Here is a 21,725-nt window from a genome sequence, read left to right on the forward strand (position 1 = left end):
TGGTCCCTTAATTTATTTTACAGATGTGGCTATTGTCAAATCTCTTAGTCTGTGTAACTTTTTAAATGGGATTAAATTACTTCAGCACCATACAGAAATGTTTGCCTGTGATCTGGGCCATTTTTCTGCCAGTCAAAAAGCAGGTTTATTTTTGTGGAAACTTTCCAGCTCTGGTATGCAGAGTGCCATAGGCCTGCTAAGGGTTTTAATGGCAGCTAATGATCTAAGGCAGCAATTAACACATCTGTATCTTCAGAAACAGTATAAACCCATCACTACTCTTTTGTGGAAGTACTATTTAAGATAATTTCAAGTTCCCAGGCTATCCCACTATTTACTGTTTATCCTTGCAGCAGCTGATTCATTTGTTTTCAGACAAGTATTTGAATAGCTGTGTAGTGAATCAACTTACATACTGGAAAAAAAGGGAAAAATAATACAGGTTATTTTTCAGTCTGTTGGCTTCCTTGATTATTTCACTCTGTGTCTCTGCACAGACAACTTCATAGCATATTCCACGGAGTAGTGAGAGCAAAGAAGTGAATGACTGGGTTCAGGGATTACATAAACTGATCTTTTTGCTCAAAAATACATGTTGAACCATAGCCTATGTCCCATTTACATATATGGGACCTAAATACATTCCTCAAATTATCGGAAACAAGGCCTAAAGTAGTTAAATCATAGACAGTTAGAAAGAAGAATGGTTAATTTTTAAACCAGTTGAGTCTGAGTTGAAATTTGGGAGTGTATCTCAACTGAGCAGTTTAAAATGTAGCATAATGAGTCTGTGTATCAGTGTGTGAGGCAGACGTAGAGAAACCGCGCAGAACATAAGAAAGACAAGTGGCCTTCTTTGATTGGGGTCCCAACTGTGAAAGAAGAATGCTCCCACTTGTTGCTGACACCTCATGGGAAGTATAGACAGAAAATCTGTAGATTTTCAGAAAAAAAATGCTCCTGAGGCATATAAAGATTAAGTACAGATACTGCATATGCTTCTTTCAGTTGATTACATTACTAGTATGCATTACAGAGTTTAGATGGTAGGCCAGACTATTTTTAAATAAGGGTTTAATTTGTAGCAGTGTGAGACCATTAATGACTCCAAAGGAAATCCTAATTTTAGGAACACTTTTTCAGACATAATCACAAAAGTTTGCTTTAAAATGGGATTCATGTCTCTTTGCATGATGACTTTGTAAAATTGAAAAATTTATCCCAGAACATCATAGTAGCAGTCAACATCTAGAAGTAATGCCTCTAGAAGGCAGCATTTAACATCTTCTTGGGATAAAGATGGGTATTTTATGGTTTATTTTAATTTTTTGGCTGGATGTTACTTTTATTCAAAGAGCTATAGCTAATGTGAAAACTTTTCTTGTATTTTGATTTTATTCTATGGAATTTTATTCTTTAAAATGCTGATGTCAACCTTTTTTATTTTGTAAAAGGAAATGTGACTCTAGTAGATGTTTTATAATCCAGACCTGCAGGATCGAGCTGTGTTTGGAAGGAATGACTATAGTACTGGCCTCTTACAGAAACATCAGAACATAGATTTTTCAGAAATCAATATGTATCAGTAAACCTATATATACTATGAAGTAGAAATACTTATTTATTTTAACAATCAATCTTCAAAGAGATTCTTGCAAAATCTGTGCTATTTATAGCCTGTATTTTGTAGACAAGACTAATGCCATCTTTGGAGAAAAGAGATTTCAAGGTAGAAATGGCAAGTATTACAACACACTGGGTCTTACAATGAACACATTATTTGTTGAAGCAACATTTACACATCAACTCTGTGTTCCACTGCATACATTTTGACAATAGCATTTGTGGAACAGAATTGTGACTTTCCTCTTTGGAATGTGTACTGAGGCTACAAAGATCTTTTTTCTTCCTAGTGTCTTCTCCAACTATGGCTTATCACCACATCGTATCATATTTCCACCTATACCTCCTAAAGTACAAATAAGCCAGACAGGGAAGGTACTGAGACATGGAACTCGAGGGAGTATATATCTGCAAGGAGGGTAGAACTGCACCAGAGAAAAGTGTTGTAATAGAGTCATAGGTGCTGCAGCTTCAGGCTTCACTCTGCAAAAAAAGGCTTGCAGACTTCGTTGTAAGAATTAACAGGAGCAAGGAAAACACATTTTGGTTTCGTAATATACAGTGAAAATCTGTGGCTGCTAAGTAACATGCTTACATACATTTTCAAGTAGCAGAAGCATGTGAGAATGAAGTGTTTTCACCACCTGACTGCTGCTTTGCTCTGTGAGAAGCACATGCCTAGTATGTATGTCAGCTACTTGCTCTTTCTCTGAAAAGAGTGTCTTGAACCGCAAAGACATAGATTGGTTTAGGACTAATCCTCCTCTGCCCACCTCCTTTGACAGATTTTCAGAGGTGAAGACTGAATGGGAAATGACAGGGTTCATACAGCCTTTTTATCTGATGTGCCAAAAAGGATTTGAGATTCACCAAAAAAACAAAAGGAACACTGAAGAAGAAGAGAATTTCTGCAGCTGAAATAGACCATACAGATCCCTTTCCACTTAGGAAACAGAAAAGACAGGATACAAAAAGCAGTTTCGGGGTGGGGGGTGGGGGTGGGTGGTTATGTGGGGGTGTTCATTTGCCTTTCCTGCTGCTTCTACTTGCCAAACTCCAATTAAAAAGAAACAAATGTTCCCAAAATTGTGATTTTGCTTTTTCCCTTTAAGAAGTGGGATTCAAATATTAATAACTAGAAGTAATATTAATAATAACAACAACAATAATCATATCAACAATAAAAATAAAAGTATTAAAGACTCTTCCCCAAACAAATGTTGGTTTCCTTCTGACTGGCTGCCTCCTGTCATCTGCTAGACCTTTCTGCATCCCAGTGGTAACATTTAGTTAGCTCAGGTAGCCAGACTATGTCAAACTGTTTTCTGTTTTTCTCCTTCATTTCTTTGGCACTGATTTATTCCTGGACTTTTTCTACTAGTCATCCTTGCACTCCTTCAATGAAAGACTAATTAGGCAATGGCTCTGATGGTATGTCCACTAAATAAGCCACTAGCATATGGTTTACTTAATATAATTGAAATTTTTCAATGCTAGCTAATCCAGTAGGCACTTCCGTAATACATTCCTGAGTTATTTCCTGTTTCTTTGGCATCCTTTATTAGGGATATACACGTTATGTAGTGGCAAAATTCAGTCACTCAGATGTAATCCTACCTTGCTCACTATTATTAAGGAAAGAAACCTTCTATTTTTATATTATCCTACAGTTTAAGACAGACTACCATAATTTATTGTCTGCCATCTTCATTTTGTCTCTGGGTTAGAGTTACAGAATCACTGAATCACAGAATCATCTAGGTTGGAAAAAATCTTGAAGATCATCTAGTCCAACCATTAACTTCAGACTGACAGTGTTCAACTACACCAGATCCCTCAGCACTATGTCAACGTGACTCTTAAACACCACCAGGGATGGGGACTCCACCACCTCCCTGGGCAGCCCATTCCAACGCCTAACAACCCCTTCTGTAAAGAAATATCCAGCCTGAAACTTCCCTGGCACAACTTGAGGCCATTCCCTCTTGTCATATCGCTTGTTACTTGGTTAAAGAGACTCATCCCCAGCTCTCTGCACCCTCCTTTCAGGGAGCTGTAGAGGGCGATGAGGTCTCCCCTCAGCCTCCTCTTCTCCAGACTAAACACCCCCAGTTCCCTCAGCCGCTCCCCGTACGACCTGTGCTCCAGACCCTGCACCAGCTCCGTTGCCCTTCTCTGGACACGCTCGAGTCATTCAATGTCCTTTTTGTAGTGAGGGGCCCAAAACTGAACACAGGAATCGAGGGGCGGCCTCCCCAGTGCCGAGTACAGGGGTCAGAGCCCTTCCCTGTCCCTGCTGGCCACACTATTGCTGACACAAGCCAGGATGCCATTGGCCTTCTTGGCCACCTGGGCACACTGCTGGCTCCTGTTCAGCCGGCTGTCAGTCAACACCCCCAGGTCCCTCTCTGACTGGCAGCTCTCCAGCCGCTCCTCCCCAAGCCTGTAGCGCTGCTGGGGGTTGTTGTGGCCCAAGGGCAGCCCCCGGCATTTGCCCTTAGTGAAACTCCTCCAGTTGGCCTCAGCCCATGGCTCCAGCCTGTCCAGGTCTCTCTGCAGAGCCTCCCCACCCTGGAGCAGATCAACACTCCCACCCAACCTGGTGTCATCTGCAAACTGACTGAGGGTGCACTCGATACCCTCGTCTAGATCATCAATAAAGATGTTAAACAGGAGTGGCCCCAACACCGAGCCCTGGGGGACACCACTAGTAACCAGCCGCCAGCTGGATTTAACGCCATTCACCAAAAATCTTTGGGCCCGGCCATCCAGACAGTTTTTTACCCAGCGAATTGTGTGCCCATCCAAGCCACCAGCAGCCAGTTTTGCCAGGAGAATGCTGTGGGAAACAGTGTCAAAGGCCTTACTAAAGTCAAAAGTAGACAATGTCCTCAGCCTTGCCCTCATCCAATAAACATATTGCCCTGTCAAATAAGGAGATCAGGTTTGTCAAGCAGGACCTGCCTTTCCTAAACCTGCTGACTGGGCCTGATCATCTGGTTGTCCCACATGTGCTGTATAATGGCACTCAGGATGACCTGCTCTATCAGCTTCCCAGGCACCAAAGTCAAGCTGACAGGCCTGTAAATTCCCGGATCATCCTTTTGATCTTTCTTATATATGGGTGTCACATTGGCCAATTTCCAATCTGTTGGGACCTCCCCGGTCAGCCAGGACTGCTGGTAAATAATAGAAAGTGGCCTGGTGAGCACCCCTGCCAGCTCCTTCAGCACCCCCGGGTGTATCCCATCTGGTCCCATAGACTTGTGTGTGTCTGTGTGATGCAGTAGGTCACTGACAATCTCCTCCTGGATTCGGGGGGGTGTCATTCTCCCAGTCTCTGTCTTCTGGCTGAGGAGGCTGGATTCCCTCAGTACAGCTAGACTTGTTATTAAGACTGAAGTGAAGAAGCCTCTTCCTCATTACTCGTTGCCATGTTTCCTCCTGTGTCTAGCACAGGATGGAGAGTCTCCCTGGTCTTTCTTTTGCTGTTTAAGTACTTATAGAAACACTTCTTGTTGTCCTTGATTGCTGAGGCCAGATAAATTTCTAGCTGGGCTTTAGACCTCCTGATTTCTGCCCTGCATAACCTCACAGCATCTTCGTAATCACTGTGAGTGGCTAACCCCTTCTTCCAAAGGCTGTAAACTCTTCTTTTCTCCCTGAGTTGCAGCCAAAGCTCCCTGTTCAGCCAGGGTGGTCTTCTCTGCCTCCGGCTTCTCTTACGCCACTTGGGGACCGCCTGCTCCTGTGCCATTTAGACTTCCTCCTTGAAGAGTGCCCAGACTTCCTGGACCCCTGTAGCCTTCAGGACCATCTCCTAAGGGATCCTGTCAAGCAGGTGCCTTCCAAAGTCAGCCCTTTGGAAGTCTAGGATGACAGTTTTGCTGCCCCCTCTCCTGGCCTCTCTAAGAATAGAGAACTCTAATATATATTCATGATCACTGAGCTCTAGTCGGCCTCCAACCACCACATCATCCACCAGTCCTCTGTTCACAAAGAGGAGATCTATCAGGGCACCTTCTCTGGTCCGTTCACTCACCAGCTGTGTCAGGAATTTGTCTCCCACACATGCCAGGAATCTCTGAGACTGGTCCTGGTCTGCTTTGTTGTATTTCCAGCAGATGTCTGGGAAGTTAAATTCTCCCACAAGAACAATGGCAAGTAATCGTGAGATTTCTCCTAAGTACCTCTAGAATATTTCATCCACCCCTCTGTCCTAGTTGGGTAGCCTACAGTAGACTCCTACTACAACATCTGCTCTGTTGGCCTTGCCCCTGATTCTAACGCAAAGACACTCCACCCTGTCTTCACTACACCTGTACTCAAAGCAATCATAACAGTCCCAAACATACAGAGCCACCCCACTGCCTGTCCTTCCTCGTCTGTCCCTCCTAAAGAGCTTGTAGCCATCAGCTGGCACACTGCAGTCATGGGACACATCCCACCATCTTTCTGAAATAGTCACGACATCATAATTTTCCTGTTTTGTCATGGCTTCAAGCTCCTCCTGTTTGTTACCCATGCTGTGTGCATTGGTATACATGCACTTCAGATGGGATGATGTCCCCAACACCTTTTTGCATTTAGAGGTTCTAATTCCAGCCTGACCTTTCACAGGTGTCACCACAGATACTGATCCATCCATATCCCTTGCATCTTTGTTTTGCTGCATGTCTCCATCCATTGCTGCATGTCTCCATCCATTACCTTCACTGGGATAGCAGGGTGGGGATCCTCGCTGGCACACCAGTCCACAAACTCTGGTAATCTTTCTTGGGATTTTATCTGGGAGTTCCACTTTTGTCCCCTTCCCCCTTCAAGTCTAGTTTAAAGCTCTCTCAATGAGCCCAGCTAACTCCTGCCCCAAGTTCCTTTTTCCCCTCTGGGACAGGTGGATCCCATCTGATGCCAAAAGGTCTGGTGTCCTGTGTACTAACCCATGATTGAAAAATCCAAAGCCCTAAATGTAACACTGGTCTCACAGCCACAAGTTTATCTGTTGAGTTCTGTAGTCTTCCTCATCCATGCATGCAACTGAAGGGATGGAGGAGAACACAATTTGTGCCACCGGCCCCTTAACCAGTTTCCCCAAGGCCCTGAAATCTGTCTTCATTGTTTTAGGACTTCTTCTGGTAATATCATTGCTACCAGCCTGAAAACCATAAGAGGGTAGTAGCCCTTGGGTCTCACTAGAGCAGGGGGTGGGTCTCACTAGAGTGGTCCCCAGGGAGGCAGCAGACTTCCCTATGCAGTGGGTATAGTCTGCATACTGGGCCTTCGACACCGCTCAGAATGGAGTCACCCACTACAATGACTCTTCTGGCGTTCTTTTTAGTATTGGTTTTAATACATGGTCCAGAACGACATGGTCTTGGTGGACCTTCATCTTCCACCTTTTTTGACTCATTTTCTTTGTCCTTCTCTGCTTCATTCGTAAGTTCCAGGGCCACATATCTGTTGTGAAGTGGCACCATGGAAGGTGAGGGAGGTCAGGAGGGGATTTTCCTGCCTCCCTGAGCAGGGACCTGTTTCCAATCTCCCCCATCTCTCAGGTCCCCTCCTTCTGCATGGTAGTAAGAAGGTGAGAGATTGCTTGCCTCTTCTGGAGCCTCCATTTTCTCCTGTTGCTTCATGGGTGCTAAGGTGTTACTCCACCTATCAATTTCTTTTCGCACTACCTAATACTTCTTAATCTTTCAATCTCTTTGAGCTCAACCACCAGGCTGAGCAGGTCATTCAGCTGATTGGATGACTGATTTCTGCTATGTTTTTTTGTGTGAAGTACTTTAGTTTAATATAAAAACTAATATTAGGCCTGGGATGTGAGTTTGTAAGAGCCTTTTGTTTTTAAAGCAGGAGTTGATTTGGATAGAAATAACAAATACTTCTTTATCTGATTGACAGTGACAAGTAGCATTTAGATGTATATGTGCTATGGGTATCTTCCAGAAAACACATTTTCAGGATTCCATTAATATGAACAGCTTAATATAGGCATGTAACCATCCACATAGTTATCTTTTGGTTTGTCAGTTCCTCATTCTCATTTAACTACTCTTCACATAGTATAGAAACAACACCAAACAACACCATGTGCTGGTTTTTGGGTCTATTTGAGAAGACAGTTCTAAAGAATATGGCTTTCTTCACATAGTTCACATAAAGGGGAAATTTCAAAAGCATTCACAGAAGTTAAAAGGACACATTTAACTGACTCTTAGTAAGGATTCTGGTCCTAAATGTGAGTGTTAAACACATTCCCCAAGGACATAAGCTGAGGTGGACCAACATGTGCGTGATAGTGATTTTTGTGTATACAAAGCACTTGTAATGCTTGAATTCAAACACGGATGATGTATACTGTTAACCTGCCATGAGTCTGCAGATACACATCTGCTAATTTCTCAAATAACAGTTGGCATTTACCACAAACTGAAAGATGTGAAGATGCTACAAATCACATTTACACTTGAAAATATAAGTATCTGTTATATTTACCCTGAAATTAAAATAATTGTCTGAGGTGAGTTAAATACATTCAAAATATCCATGGGTGTATGGGTATAAGCAAAAGTACAAAGATCAGAACATTTACATGTCATTCAACATACAGCACAAAGAACAAAGGCCATTTTATCAAAAACATCCTCCTTTAAAACCAGGGTGTCAAGTTTCTCCAGTGCTTCAGGAAAACACCCTTTACTCAATAAACTTGAGTAAGGATTTAAGAATATTTTACCTCATCTCTGCCAAAAATCTGGCCATTCAGATTATCATAGGAATACATCTCTGTAATAAGATAAAAATATATCCAGTGGGCAAATTAAGTAAGAGTGGGAAGTTCTCTTAAATGTAATCCTGCTGACTAAATCTAGAGAGTTGGTAGATATACTGCAATTCCATCTTCAATAGGGCATGTTTTGCCTAAATCTGGTATGAAATTTAAGGTCTTTAGCATTTTAAAATGTGACACTGATACTGCATTGAGTTTTCTTTTGTTAAAAAATGGAAATATTCTTTATTTTAAGCCTCTTTATATATATATTTATGTTCCTCCTGATCCCATATACCCACTCCCAAGCTAGTGGCAATTACCCCAGTATTGCATGAATTAATGTCTCTAAGGCATACTTTTTTGCTTTTTTTTGGCTCACTCATCTTCTCATGTTTGCTTTATCCCCTGCTGTGCTCTGGCAGAATCTCAGAAACAGGAAAGAATAAAAGGCATCTGGATTATTGAGAATATCTCCATGCAGTGATACATAGTACAGTCCAGTCAAGCCCTGGAAAATTCAGGAGGGTATGTAACACTTCGCCTTCTGGACTTTTGAACAGTTTAAAGCATATCAAGAATGTTACTTCTTATTGAACAAGAATTTACTTTAATTCCATTCTGTTATTCAATAAAACCTTTTAGTTACAGAACTGGTAAGAATGAGATAAATGGAGATATACTCAAAATAATTATTCCAAATGACATAAGATACGATGTACTGATTTTCATCTGTAACCTTTGCTTTTTCTTGTTATGTCCACCTGCTTGAATTTAGAAAGAGTATAGTCTGTATGAATATAGATGTTAAGCTTACTACAGTGATATTTAAGTCATACTGAAAGACAGGAGGCTAATTTCTAATTAATTAATATGTAATTATTAAATAATGATTGATTATACTTTCAATGTAATAAAATAAAATCTCTAGCAAAAGACTGATAGATCCCATTTCACAACCATAAATTTAATTGGGAAACCTGAAGCTAATCAAAACAAATCAAAATGTGTTGGACAAAGCCCATGAAAAGATGCAAGAAATTCCACTTAATCAAAAGGATATTGATTTCTGCAGGATTTAAGATGCAGAGCCATACGTGTAAAGAGTGTAAGTCAGGTCCAATAAGAAGGAATGAAAGCATGGACTAGCAAATTAATTCAGTTAGATTTATAACCTCTTAATTGTTACAGACAGTTTACTTCTCAATTGCTGTGCTTTTTGTATACATGACAAAATCTGAAGGGGTTTTCCTGACACTAAGCCACATGCTTCTTACATTTTAATAAATGAAATGTAGCTTGTTATTGGAAAAATTCCATATGTTTTCCTCTATCTGATGAAATAGGCTTGGGTTAGTTTTTGATGCAAAATTGTAAAGTGTAAGTAACTTCTAAAAAGTGCAATTTTGAAGTTATGATTTATTTTACAATTAAATGGCTTTTTTGTTACATATACAAGTCTTCATTTCCAGGTCCTTTGGCACTGCATTTGTAATATAAAGGGCTACTTATGTAATTTATATTTAAATCCACTTTAAAGCTATCACTATGATTTAGCTATTATGTCTATCTAATATATGTGTATATAGGAATCACACCTTGTGTCTGTGATTTCAGGTTAACTAAGACTTGCCAGCTCATCAGGAGTTGTGACAGTATTTGAGGGCTCAGAAACTCATTCTTTTGGACAGGCAGAATCTTTGCACATAAAAGCAACTGCCAGAAGGAGTTTGCCAATTGTCATTAGTGGACAGGGAAACTGTGAGATCTGCTATCTCTTTTAAATCTGACACATATTAAGAAAGACCTTATATGGTTCCTTCTTAATTCAAATTCTTCTGATTTAGAAATGCAGATATTAGAAATCAAAAATTATCTAACACTTGCTCATTCTGTTATCAGTCAAAAATTAAAACCTGCAAGCTCTGTCCTTGAGTCACAGCTAGTTTCATTTTTCTGAAAATGAAACATCATTTATAATTCACTGGTTGTGACAGTGGTTCTCAACCTGTGGTCCGCGGACCCCTGGGGGCACTGCGATGTTGTCACTGGGGGTCCTCAAAGGCTTAAAGCAGGGGTGGGGAATGTCCAGTCCAGAAAGATTTGGTCTGGCCTGTGGAAAGCACCGTGCCTCCTTTTTGCACAGCCCTCCCCCCTCAATGCTGCTCTCATACTCAAGCTCCTGCCTCCCCCCCCCCGCCTGCCCTGATGCACTAGAATATTCAGTGTTAATATGGTTGGTGGGACTCACTTTAACTAGGTGGTTTTTCTATTAAAGACATTTTCTTAACCAAATGGCCCTCTTTAGGGCCACAATGGGGCTGAAGTCTGTTCCTTCAAGTGGTGGCCCTGGACACGTAAACAAATATATATGGTGACTGAACAAGGAAAACAAGGGGTGAGATGAGAAGAATTGTAACAACTTTTAATCAAATTTTGATGTAAAAACTGGCATCAACTTCATAATGAACATGTTAAAATACCATAAAGTGGACCATTTGAGCAAGAGTGTTGATGCTATTATTTTAAATTCACATGGAAACACTGCAATGAAGATATTATAATAGGAGTGTGTGCATAAACAGATTAACTTGTTTCCCCTTCTCTCGAAATTTGAAGATCCTTCATGATAAAACTGAAATAAATATTTGATGCAGTCTAGTGTTTTAAATCTTGAATTAAGTCTTGGTGGTCTTTGTCCACAAAAGGTATTTAAAGGGGGTCCGTGGTGAAGGAAAGGTTGAGAACCCCTGTGAGAATTACATACCACTTCACCACTTCGTGGAAAATGTGACTCGTAGTGAGAGGAAACCCTCTTGTGGTTGACGCACAGAATACCATGCATGGAAGCACTGTGCAGAAAGCAGGGAGTTATCACAGGCTGGTCTCAGTCGTGAGAGCAATTTAGGGGGCTATTCATCTCCCTTTAAAGAAGACATGAGTTTGCATGTCTGCTTGTTCACACTGACTATAAGGGGGCACTAAGGATCCTCGACAAAATAGGTATCAACATCCTAGATGTCTAAAGCAAGTAAGAAAAGTTCCATCTGAAGTCTTTTGTTGCATAAGAAGCTCCCACCTTGTACTCCCTCATTTGTCTGCAGAAGGAACACTCAGCATGCTATAGCATTCTTGGCTCATACTGAAGATCAAGTATGCCACTGATATTTACTAGCTTCTTTCAACACAGTTTCCAAATATAGGATTCATGTAGATACATTGAATAGAACAGACCGGACTTTAAAGGTGAACTTCTACATATTTACATTGAAAAATGCCACATATTTACATTGAAAAATCACTGCAAAGTTTAAGGCTACCATAGTTGATGTTGCTTTTAACAGTCACAGAATCACAGAATCATCTAGGTTGGAAAAGACCTTGAAGATCATCCAGTCCAACCATTAACCTAACAGTTCCCAACTACACCAGATCCTTCAGCGATATGTCAACGTGACTCTTAAACACCTCCAGGGATGGGGACTCCATCACCTCCCTGGGCAGCCCATTCCAACGCCTAACAACCCCTTCTGTAAAGAAATGCTTCCTAATATCCAGTCTAAACCTTCCCTGGTGCCACTTGAGGCCATTCCCTCTTGTCCTATTGCTTGTTACTTGGTTAAAGAGACTCATCCCCAGCTCTCTGCACCCTCCTTTCAGGGAGCTGTAGAGGGGATGAGGTCTCCCCTCAGCCTCCTCTTCTCCAGACTAAACACCCCCAGTTCCCTCAGCCACTCCCCGTACGACCTGTGCTCCAGACCCTGCACCAGCTCCGTTGCCCTTCTCTGGACACGCTCGAGTCATTCAATGTCCTTTTTGTAGTGAGGGGCCCAAAACTGAACACAGGAATCGAGGGGCGGCCTCCCCAGTGCCGAGTACAGGGGTCAGAGCCCTTCCCTGTCCCTGCTGGCCACGCTATTGCTGACACAAGCCAGGATGCCATTGGCCTTCTTGGCCACCTGGGCACACTGCTGGCTCCTGTTCAGCCGGCTGTCAATCAACACCCCCAGGTCCGTCTCTGACTGGCAGCTCTCCAGCCGCTCCTCCCCAAGCCTGTAGCGCTGCTGGGGGTTGTTGTGGCCCAAGGGCAGCCCCCGGCATTTGTCCTTAGTGAAACTCCTCCAGTTGGCCTCAGCCCATGGCTCCAGCCTGTCCAGGTCTCTCTGCAGAGCCTCCCCACCCTGGAGCAGATCAACACTCCCACCCAATCTGGTGTCATCTGCAAACTTCTGCTGCTCCCTCTCCTGGCCTCTCTAAGAATAGATAACTCAATTATTTCATGATTGCTGTGCTCTAGTCGGCCTCCAACCACCACGTGATCCACCAGTCCTTCTCTGTTCACAAAATGGAAATCCATCAGGGCACATTCTCTGGTCGTTTCACTCACCAGCTGTGTCAGGAACTTGTCTCCCACACATGCCAGGAATCTCTGAGACTGGTCCTGGTCTGCTTTGTTGTATTTCCAGCAGATGTCTGGGAAGTGAAATTCTCCCACGAGGACAATGGCAAGCGATCGTGAGATTTCTCCTAAGTACCTATAGAATATTTCATCCACCCCTCTGTCCTAGTTGGGTAGCCTACAGTAGACTCCTACTACAACATCTGCCCTGTTGGCCTTGCCCCTGATTCTAACGCAAAGACACTCCACCCTGTCTTCACTACACCTGTACTCAAAGCAATCATAACAGTCCCAAACATACAGCGCCACCTCACTGCCTGTCCTTCCTCGTCTATCCCTCCTAAAGAGCTTGTAGCCATCAACTGGCACACTCCAGTCATGGGACACATCCCACCATCTTTCTGAAATAGCCACGACATCATAATTTTCCTGTTTTGTCATGGCTTCAAGCTCCTCCTGTTTGTTACCCATGCTGTGTGCATTGGTATACATGCACTTCAGATGGGCTGATATTTTGCCCCCTTCCCCCTTCAAGTCTAGTTTAAAGCTCTCTCACTGAGCCCGGCTATCTCCTGCCCCAAGATCTTTTTTCTTCTCTGGGACAGGTGGATCCCATCTGATGCCAAAAGGTCTGGCATCCTGTATTCCAACCCATGATTGAAAAATCCAGATCCCTGATGCTAACACCAGTCTTGGAGCCACAAGTTCATCTGTTGAGTTCTCTTGTATTCTTTTTCATCCATCCCCGCAACTGAAGAGATGGAGGAGAACATAATTTGTTCCCCCAGCCTCTTATCCAGTTTCCCCAAGGCCCTGAAATCTGTCTTCATTGATTTAGGACTTCTTCTGGTAATATCATTGCTACCTACTTGAAATCCAAGAGAGAGTAGTAGTCCTTGGGTCTCACTAGAGCAGGGAGTTTTGCCCTGAGGTCCTTCACCCGGGTCCCAGGGAGGCAACAGACTTCCCTATGCAGTGGGTATAGTCTGCATATTGGGCCTTCGACACCGCTCAGAATGAAGTCACCCACTACAGTGACTCTTCTGGCGTTCTTTTTAGTATTGGTTTTAATACATGGTCCAGAACGACATGGTCTTGGTGGACCTTCATCTTCCACCTTTTTTGACTCATTTTCTTTGTCCTTCTCTGCTTCATTCGTAAGTTCCAGGGCCTTGTTGTGAAGTGGCACCATGGAAGGTGAGGGAGGTCAGGAGGGGATTTTCCTGCCTCCCTGAGCAGGGACCTGTTTCCAATCTCCCCCATCTCTCAGGTCCCCTCCTTCTGCATGGTACCAAGAGGATGAGGGATCGCCTGCCTCGTTTGGAGCCTCCATTTGCTCCTGTTGCTTCATGGGTGCCAAGGTGCTACTCCACCAATCAATTTCTTTTCACACTCCCTAACACTTCTTAATTTTTCAACCTTATCTCTGAGTTCTGGCACCAGGCTGAGCAGGTCACCCAGCTGATGGCAGCGCACATGGGTGCTGTCACTGCTGCCCTCCGGCAGGACGGACAGGCTCAGGCACTCCCTGCAGCCCAGGACCTGGACCGCTGCATGTTTGTGTGGCAGCTCCATCTGGGTCACCACGTTTTTTCTGGTGGTGGTATTGATTCAAAGGGAGACCATGGTGCAGTCTACTCATGGAGGACGAGAAGATGAAACTAGCTCAGATACGTCCTAGACCCAGATGGACTGTGCCATGCCCTGCCCGCGCGAACTGCTGTGCCACGGCCTTCTGCCACGCCATGCCCCATTTGCTTGCCTGTTCCCCTGCTCCCTGGGGGCTGCTCTTGTCTATGAGGGATGCGAGGTGCTGTCACTCTGTCTCCACCCACCCTGAGTCCACACTGCCCTTGTTCTCAGCTCGCTCTTCCTGCTTTGGGGGGAGGTGACTTGAGGCTGTCCCCCTTCCCTGGGCTTCTGCTTTCTCGTCTTGTGGTTTTGTCGTGGGTTTTTGATGCTTTCAGAAGGGTCCCCAGCCGCTATCCTCCTCTTTGGAGCCCCTGTCCTTAGCAACTGTCGGTACATTCAATTCCTGTGCTGCTTTACTTCTCAATTCCACAATTTCTTACTTTCATGCTAATGCATCTTCTCCCAGGGTGAATTCTTAAAATAGTAAATGGGATAATTTTGCAGTTGCTATCTTAGTCACTTGGATTTACCAAATCCCTTTTTCTCTGTCATTTTCTCTGTATCTTCTGCAGTACTTCTGCTTTCTGTGATTGTCCTTTTCCTCAGCTGCAGTCTTCTCAAAAACACTTCTTCCAGGAAGATTAACAACCTAAACTTTCCATTTTAAGTGTCTGTTTCTGGTTTGGCATTGACATAGTTTAGTGACACTGTGCCTTCCAGTCACCTAGTTTGTTACACTGGTGATTGGTTCTCACTGAGATTGATAGCTGAGCCATCTGGATGACATAATGGAGCTCTACCTGTCTGGTGTATTGTTCTGGATACTCCATGACACGACCTCAGAGAACAGCATGACCAGGAGGATTTCTCAGCAGAAAGGATCTGCACAAGCTACATTTCAAACACTCCCAGAGGAATTCTAAAAGCTTAGTAGCATTTGAAAGGGTTTTAAATCTTTTCCTGAGGAACAGGAAAAGTCTTTGTGTAATATATCTTCCTTCTTGGCATAGTGCTGTGGTGCAACATGTTTTACTAGGATTTTATATGTCCCAAGAAAGCACCTATGCATACTTCTGTGCCTATGCCATGAAATCTGCTGCTATGGAAATAAAAAAAACCCCAAACAGTCTATGACTAAGAATGGGCAAAACCATTCAGGCAAAATAGTATCTAGCCTCAATCTCCATTCAACAGTCAAAAGTAATTGTAACCATTTTCATGCTTTACAGTGGCTTAACACCTTTCCTGTATCATTAAAGTATTTTAGCCCCTTACATCCAATGCACACAGGCTCTAGCTCACCCAGTTCAATGCATAATTTGGGCACAGCAATTCCAGCAGTATGTCTGAGAAATCAGATTAAACTAAACTAGATTAAATTATCCTTACTGTTCTTTGCCTTCTCTTGCTTCCTTTAAATTTCTTGGCACAGAAGCATTTTCTAGATTAATTGCAACACTGACTGCACCACCTTCCTTCTAAACATTAAAACTTCAAATTATTTATTGCTTCCAACATGTAGAATGCACTCTGAGGGTTAACTGAATGGAAACCTTCAGATCGGGGGTAATTTAAAAAGAGTAACAGCATCTTCCAGCAGAGTGTGTCTTGGGTCTGAGCAGCTTCTCCTGCTGGAGGAAAGAAGCTGATCTCAGGCAAGCAACTGTGGGAGAACAGGTAAGGTAGGCTTGCTGTGTGTTCACATGCATGTATACCTTCTCTTCTGGATATCACATTTTCGTTTACTGTCAGGGATTTTACTGTGTTATATACGCTTTCTAAAGTTAGTCCCTTGGAACCAAAGAAAGACCCCCATTTTCCAGTATCTCTATCTCCAGTTAAGATAAGAGGCTTTAGATGACTGCACTGTATGAGACGAATCCCACTATTAAAAATAGGTGTAACATCTATCAATAACTGTCTCATGGAGAGTAATGTGAAACCAATGCCCAAAATTCCTTCTTAAAGGAATACATTAAAAAAGGATTATGATTATAATTGATCTAAGCATTTATCTGTCTCCCCTTCCTATTTATTTAATTACCATGGATTTAAGTATGATTGCTGAACATACTTAACTAAGGATGCTTTTATCTTTATAGAATAGATATAAATATTTAACCCTCTGTTCCCTGATGAGCCCTACACACAAATGCTCAGATTACATAAAGGTTTCCTAGGAGAATGAGATTATATAGAACTGTCAAGATTGGGTCTTTTAGAGGTATCGTGGATACTGTGCAAGGCTAGGTGAAAAAACTAACAATGTTGACATATTCCAGAGTCTAAAGACAGAAACTATTGAACAAGACAAAGCCGCTCTTCTCCTCAAAATAGCTGAAGTACCATTTCTTCTTTGAGTTACAAATCTATTATACAATCAAAAAGACAAGAGCTATTTTGAAAAATCTGGAAACATTAAGTTTTTGGCTTAAATGATAAACTTCCTGTTTAGTAAGTGTCTGTATACTTTCCTGAAAAGGAAAAGCAGACACTCTTTCAGTCTGCCAACTCACCATAGAGAATGTACCTACCTGGAAAATTACACAGTACAAAAACATGGATTAATGTGATGTAAAAAATACAAGATCAAATAAAGTGTGTTCCCATAAGGATGTCCAAGACCAAGTTGTCATAGTAATAACCAAAAGTACTGCAGGGTAAATTTTTCAGAAGTGTTCATGTAACTTACAATGCCAGTCTTGTTTTCAAGTTAATGTTTCTTTAGAATTAATAGTGTCTTTTACAAAGGAATTCTTTTTCTCTGATGCACATACAATTATTATAGAAAAATATTTTACCATCCTAAATCAGAAAAGTCAGTTTTGAAAATTTTTCCTCATTGCTTAAGGGCTTGTGATGCAAAGACTTTGCCTTGGTATAGCTATAGAACTCCATGTCCCAAATGAAAGATTGATGCATTCCTCATACCAATCCTTTCTACTACATGTCGTTGCAAAAAGTTACTAATGAAGTTAATCATGACAACGTCACACCCTAGCATCTAAGGAAAAAAAAATTGTGAAAGAAATTAAAACCAGAATAAGACAGAAATCAGAATACTAACATGATACAATACCAAAATTCACCAATTTCAGTCACCACATGAATCAAATCTTCTTTAAGAAAACAGATATAAGGATAGCAAACAATATAAGGTTATTAATGCAGTTTTCAATGAGAAATTTTTATAAATAAATATTAAATATAGAAACCCGTGATGATTTCACAGAGGAATTTTAGTCATATTAACTCTTTTTACCTGTTATAGTTGCTTTGTTAATAGATGGTTGGTTACACATCGGTGATCGTCTGTTCAAAAGAAAAGGAAAAAAGTATAAGCCTGAGAAACTTACAGATGACTGAATCCTTGAAAAATGTAACACAAAATATATTTCCTTGGGAAATTATTTGAGACTGGAATATGCTGGCATTGCCAAAGAAAAAGTTTGTTTAGAACATATATTTATTTCTAGTGTAGAAGGGAATTCACAATTGACCCGGAAAACTCTCTGCAGATTCCAGAAGAGGCATATTTTAGGAATGTACAAGTTCATTAAAAACCCGCCTATTCATACCTAGCTTAAAGTTTGATTTATATACATAGTTATCATTACTCTAACATGGCTTGCACTTCCCACATTCTCTCACTTGGAATACTTTTTTTAAAAAATTATTTTTCACTCTATTATTTTGTATACACATTCCACACATTATTGTGAGTATACCTTTCACAATAATCTCAGTGGACTGCTGTGCCCACTGAAGAAAGCTAGAAGTTGCTGGATTGACAGAGCTGTGTAGGGATTTGTGGATGACTGCAAACAAGGGCCACATAAGGTCTGCATATTCCAACCAAAGGGGCTAGAAATATCTTTTAGTGGCACTGTATATGCAACAGTAGGCAGCTGTCTTTGGAATGCTAATTATTTCTAAGTTCTAGAGACACACATTTTGGGTGAGGGAAATGACTCCACTACAGAGTTTGCCGGTGTAACTAACATTAATGTTACCTATGACACTGTAACACAACTGAAGCAAGATTATAAAATGTCTCATTTATAATCATGAACTACTGTGGCTAAGCGGCGTGTCATTATCTTGGATGAGTTAGACAGAGTTCTAGGTTCAGATCATGTGAGTAGTTCACAATGAGTGTAGCTGTCTTCTCACTTTGGTTCATTTGGAAGACTCAGACTCTGCCTGAATAACCAACATTGAATGATCTTTGACATATGACTAATCTATTGAAAAATCATATAAATTGCACAAAACCACTCCAAGTTTATTCAAGGACAGCAATGCAAGAGCAAGCAGTAGTCAAGGGGGCTGTTGTCTCAGCTATCAAGTATAGCATCTTCAAGGGATTAATAAACTCATTAGTCATCCCCATATTTTATGCAGGTTTGGTGGCACAGACTTAAATCTGTAACATCTAATTGTTATTCTTAGTTTATATTTAAAAAGTATCATTGCAAAAAGTTCAGCGGCTAAAAATTAACACTCACTTGCTAGGTGCCCGATCTTGTAAATTGGTTAATGCAGCAAAGTTATTCCGTACAGTACGCAGGCTGGCCAGCACCTGGAACAGACAAAATGGTTTCAGTCTAAATTTCTGCACAGGTGAGACTGTTTATCTCCATTCCACTGTGCTGAAAGAAAAAGTAAAGGACATTGCAAAACAATTGTAAAAGGTTTCCAGGGTTGGTTTGTTTGAAGCCTTTGACCATTATTTAACAATAATGTGTCTGTAATACAAGGGCAAAAGTTTTTTTGTTTTTTTTTGTTTTCCTCAAAAACAACTCATTATTTGTTTAAAGGCAGACTTACTTGAAGAGGAGGAATGTTTTTAACAGAATACTACTTAGTTCTTTAAAATGACTGTAAAAGCATTCATGTTTGGAAAATAATAGCCTATTCAAGTTTAATACTTCATGCATGAGAAATGATTACAGAATCTTCTATTTGCAGTTGACCCCACAAACCTCAAAGGACAAAGGGAAAGAGACTGTCTAGACTGCCAGGAAAAATAAAAGTGGGTCCTCTAAGGGGTGCAGTTAATTTAGGGACTGAGTGCAGAAGGTCAGAGTAAGAGGAAGGTATCACCTGAGCAGGTGGGAAATGTCTGCAGGTTCTTACAAGCTTTGCACATTGGGAAAGACAACATAAATGAACCACTTCCTTTCTGGACTTAATTTCATGCAAGACAGCAGTTAGCGGAGGCAGTAGAGGTTGTTTTCTTATAAGCGAAATAGGCACTCCTGAAGGCAGCTGGATAACTACCACAAATACTGTACCATGTAAGGATAATAAGATACACCTCTCCAACTAGGGGGAGGCAGTTCAGCTGATGTCAGAGAGAAACCATGAGCTTTTCTGAACCAGACTAGGAATGGGAGAAAGCAGCAACACTAATCACTGGTGTATCTTTGCAGGAGTTGCCCATTGTTGTTTCTCAACCCAGATTGGGCTGATTCCCTGTTGAACCTGTCCTAGGAATAGTAAAGGAGGGAATGGGAATTTGGGTTCTAGAGGTCTGAATTGCAGAGGAAACAGCCCTCTCTTCATAGTCCCTTAAATTTATACATGAGGGTAGGAAGCAGGGAGGAGGCTGGAGAGAAAAGGAGGATTTAGTGAAAGCTTGTAACAGAAAATATTCAGGAGATAATAATGACCTGGAGAGTTCAAGCTATTGCAGATAATTCCTAAATAAGTTAAGATTATAAAAATAAAAAAAACCCATTTGTTGCCTAATTAGATGAGATGAATTTAATTAGGTTTTAATTTCCAAAGATCAGGAGGCAAACTCATGTATTTTGCATTCAGCATGGAATAAAAATAATTATATATGACATCAAATTTGCATGCCCAGGGTACAGTGAAACTAACAAATATTGTATTTAGATGTTGGATATACACAGATGGAAAATAGGCATGAACTGAGCAGAAGGGGAAAGAAGATCTTGGCATTCAGAAGTTCAAAAATGTATACATAAAGAAAAACTGCAGAAGTATGAAAATATTGTAAAAGGAAGACTTAAAGACGAAAGGAGAAGGAAAGCATAAATTGAAAAATATTAGTTAAAACATACATTTTAGTGACTGCAGCCCAGTTGCCGTCCAATCTGGTCAATCTTCCTGGGTTTGGGTTCAGTTTATGTGTGCCAGGATGCTGAGGCAGCTTCTATGTGCTAGCATTATCAGAGAAAAATACACAGAGCTGTCTCAGGCCATGAAAAAATGGTTGCTTTTCCTGGCTGCAAGTTCCTACTCAGTAAGCCCTGCTGGACTTAAATTGGCCATATAGTCAGGTGCACTGAGAACTGGGAGCATGTACAAAGGTAGCTAAGTGACTCCTCAGTGAGCGATCTCAGGTACACCATGCTTATTTGCTCTGCATCTGCTGGACTGCTACGAATGACTCTGTACCTGCTGTATAAGGCTGAGTTTCAGAAAGTTTAGTAGGCTAGACATAATGCCACGTGAAAACATGAACCTCGCTGAGGTACGTGTTGCATCTGAAATAACTTGACATTTAGCACCTGAGGTGCTGGGGAAAGAAGGGTGCAAGTTGCGAGGTTGTTCAGGACCAGTTACAAGGGGAGGCTGATAAGTCTTGCTGGACCCACAATCAGGTCCCTGATGAACTGCGGGGGAGTCTCTCTACTGTGCTCACCACTATGCACATTGACCAGATTCTTCCACTATCTGAAATAGTATGAATCCCTCCTTTTTCAGAAAGCAGACTTGACTGTTTGGTTTGTATGATGTCCTTTATTTGTTCTGGGAGGTGACACAACTGTTTTATAGGTCCAGGACTGAAATGTCTAGTACCTGCCAAGCATCACAGCTGCTTTAGCATACATGCACGTATTTCAACAGTTTCTGCAAGTGCAAGGCATCCCCACATACGTAGAAATGAGTGTAAAAGTGACAACAAAAACTCTGGCCATTGGCTACACTGGAGCTAAACAACTTGATTTATTGTATAAAGGTATTAATATTTATAAATCTATTATAATTACATAAAATAGTATTTCAGTTTTTCATTATAATTTGGTTTAAGTGACAGTTTCTCTGTCCACAGAGGTTCCACTTGTGCTTAGGGTTTCTAGAGTGAGATTTGAGAGATAAACCAGTCACCTGCAAACCTCTTCAGGTTTAATTGCTAAGTAAAGAATATTATTTTCAAAATCATGTTACATACGAATAGTTGCAAGTTAATTACAAAATATTTTTTTTTGTTAATTATAGAAACCCTACAGAGTTTGTTGTTACATTTCAAATAATTTTATT

The 21,725-nt window shown here is 41.4% G+C and overlaps 1 protein-coding gene across 10 annotated transcripts in view; it reads right to left on the reverse strand.

The window, feature by feature from the left end:
• The window catches only part of PDE4D (phosphodiesterase 4D), a 633,293-nt gene that overhangs the window by 93,776 nt on the left and 517,792 nt on the right, over positions 1–21,725 (reverse strand). For all 10 annotated transcript variants that reach the window (XM_074932337.1, XM_074932343.1, XM_074932336.1 and 7 more), the window contains 2 exons: positions 18,938–19,011; positions 17,692–17,741 (listed from right to left, as the gene is read on the reverse strand). In XM_074932337.1, the coding sequence (XP_074788438.1) occupies positions 17,692–17,741; positions 18,938–19,011 (124 nt within the window). The remainder of the gene's footprint in view (positions 1–17,691; positions 17,742–18,937; positions 19,012–21,725) is intronic.

Source organism: Athene noctua, chromosome Z, assembly GCF_965140245.1.
Source record: "Athene noctua chromosome Z, bAthNoc1.hap1.1, whole genome shotgun sequence".
Lineage (NCBI taxonomy): Eukaryota > Metazoa > Chordata > Aves > Strigiformes > Strigidae > Athene > Athene noctua.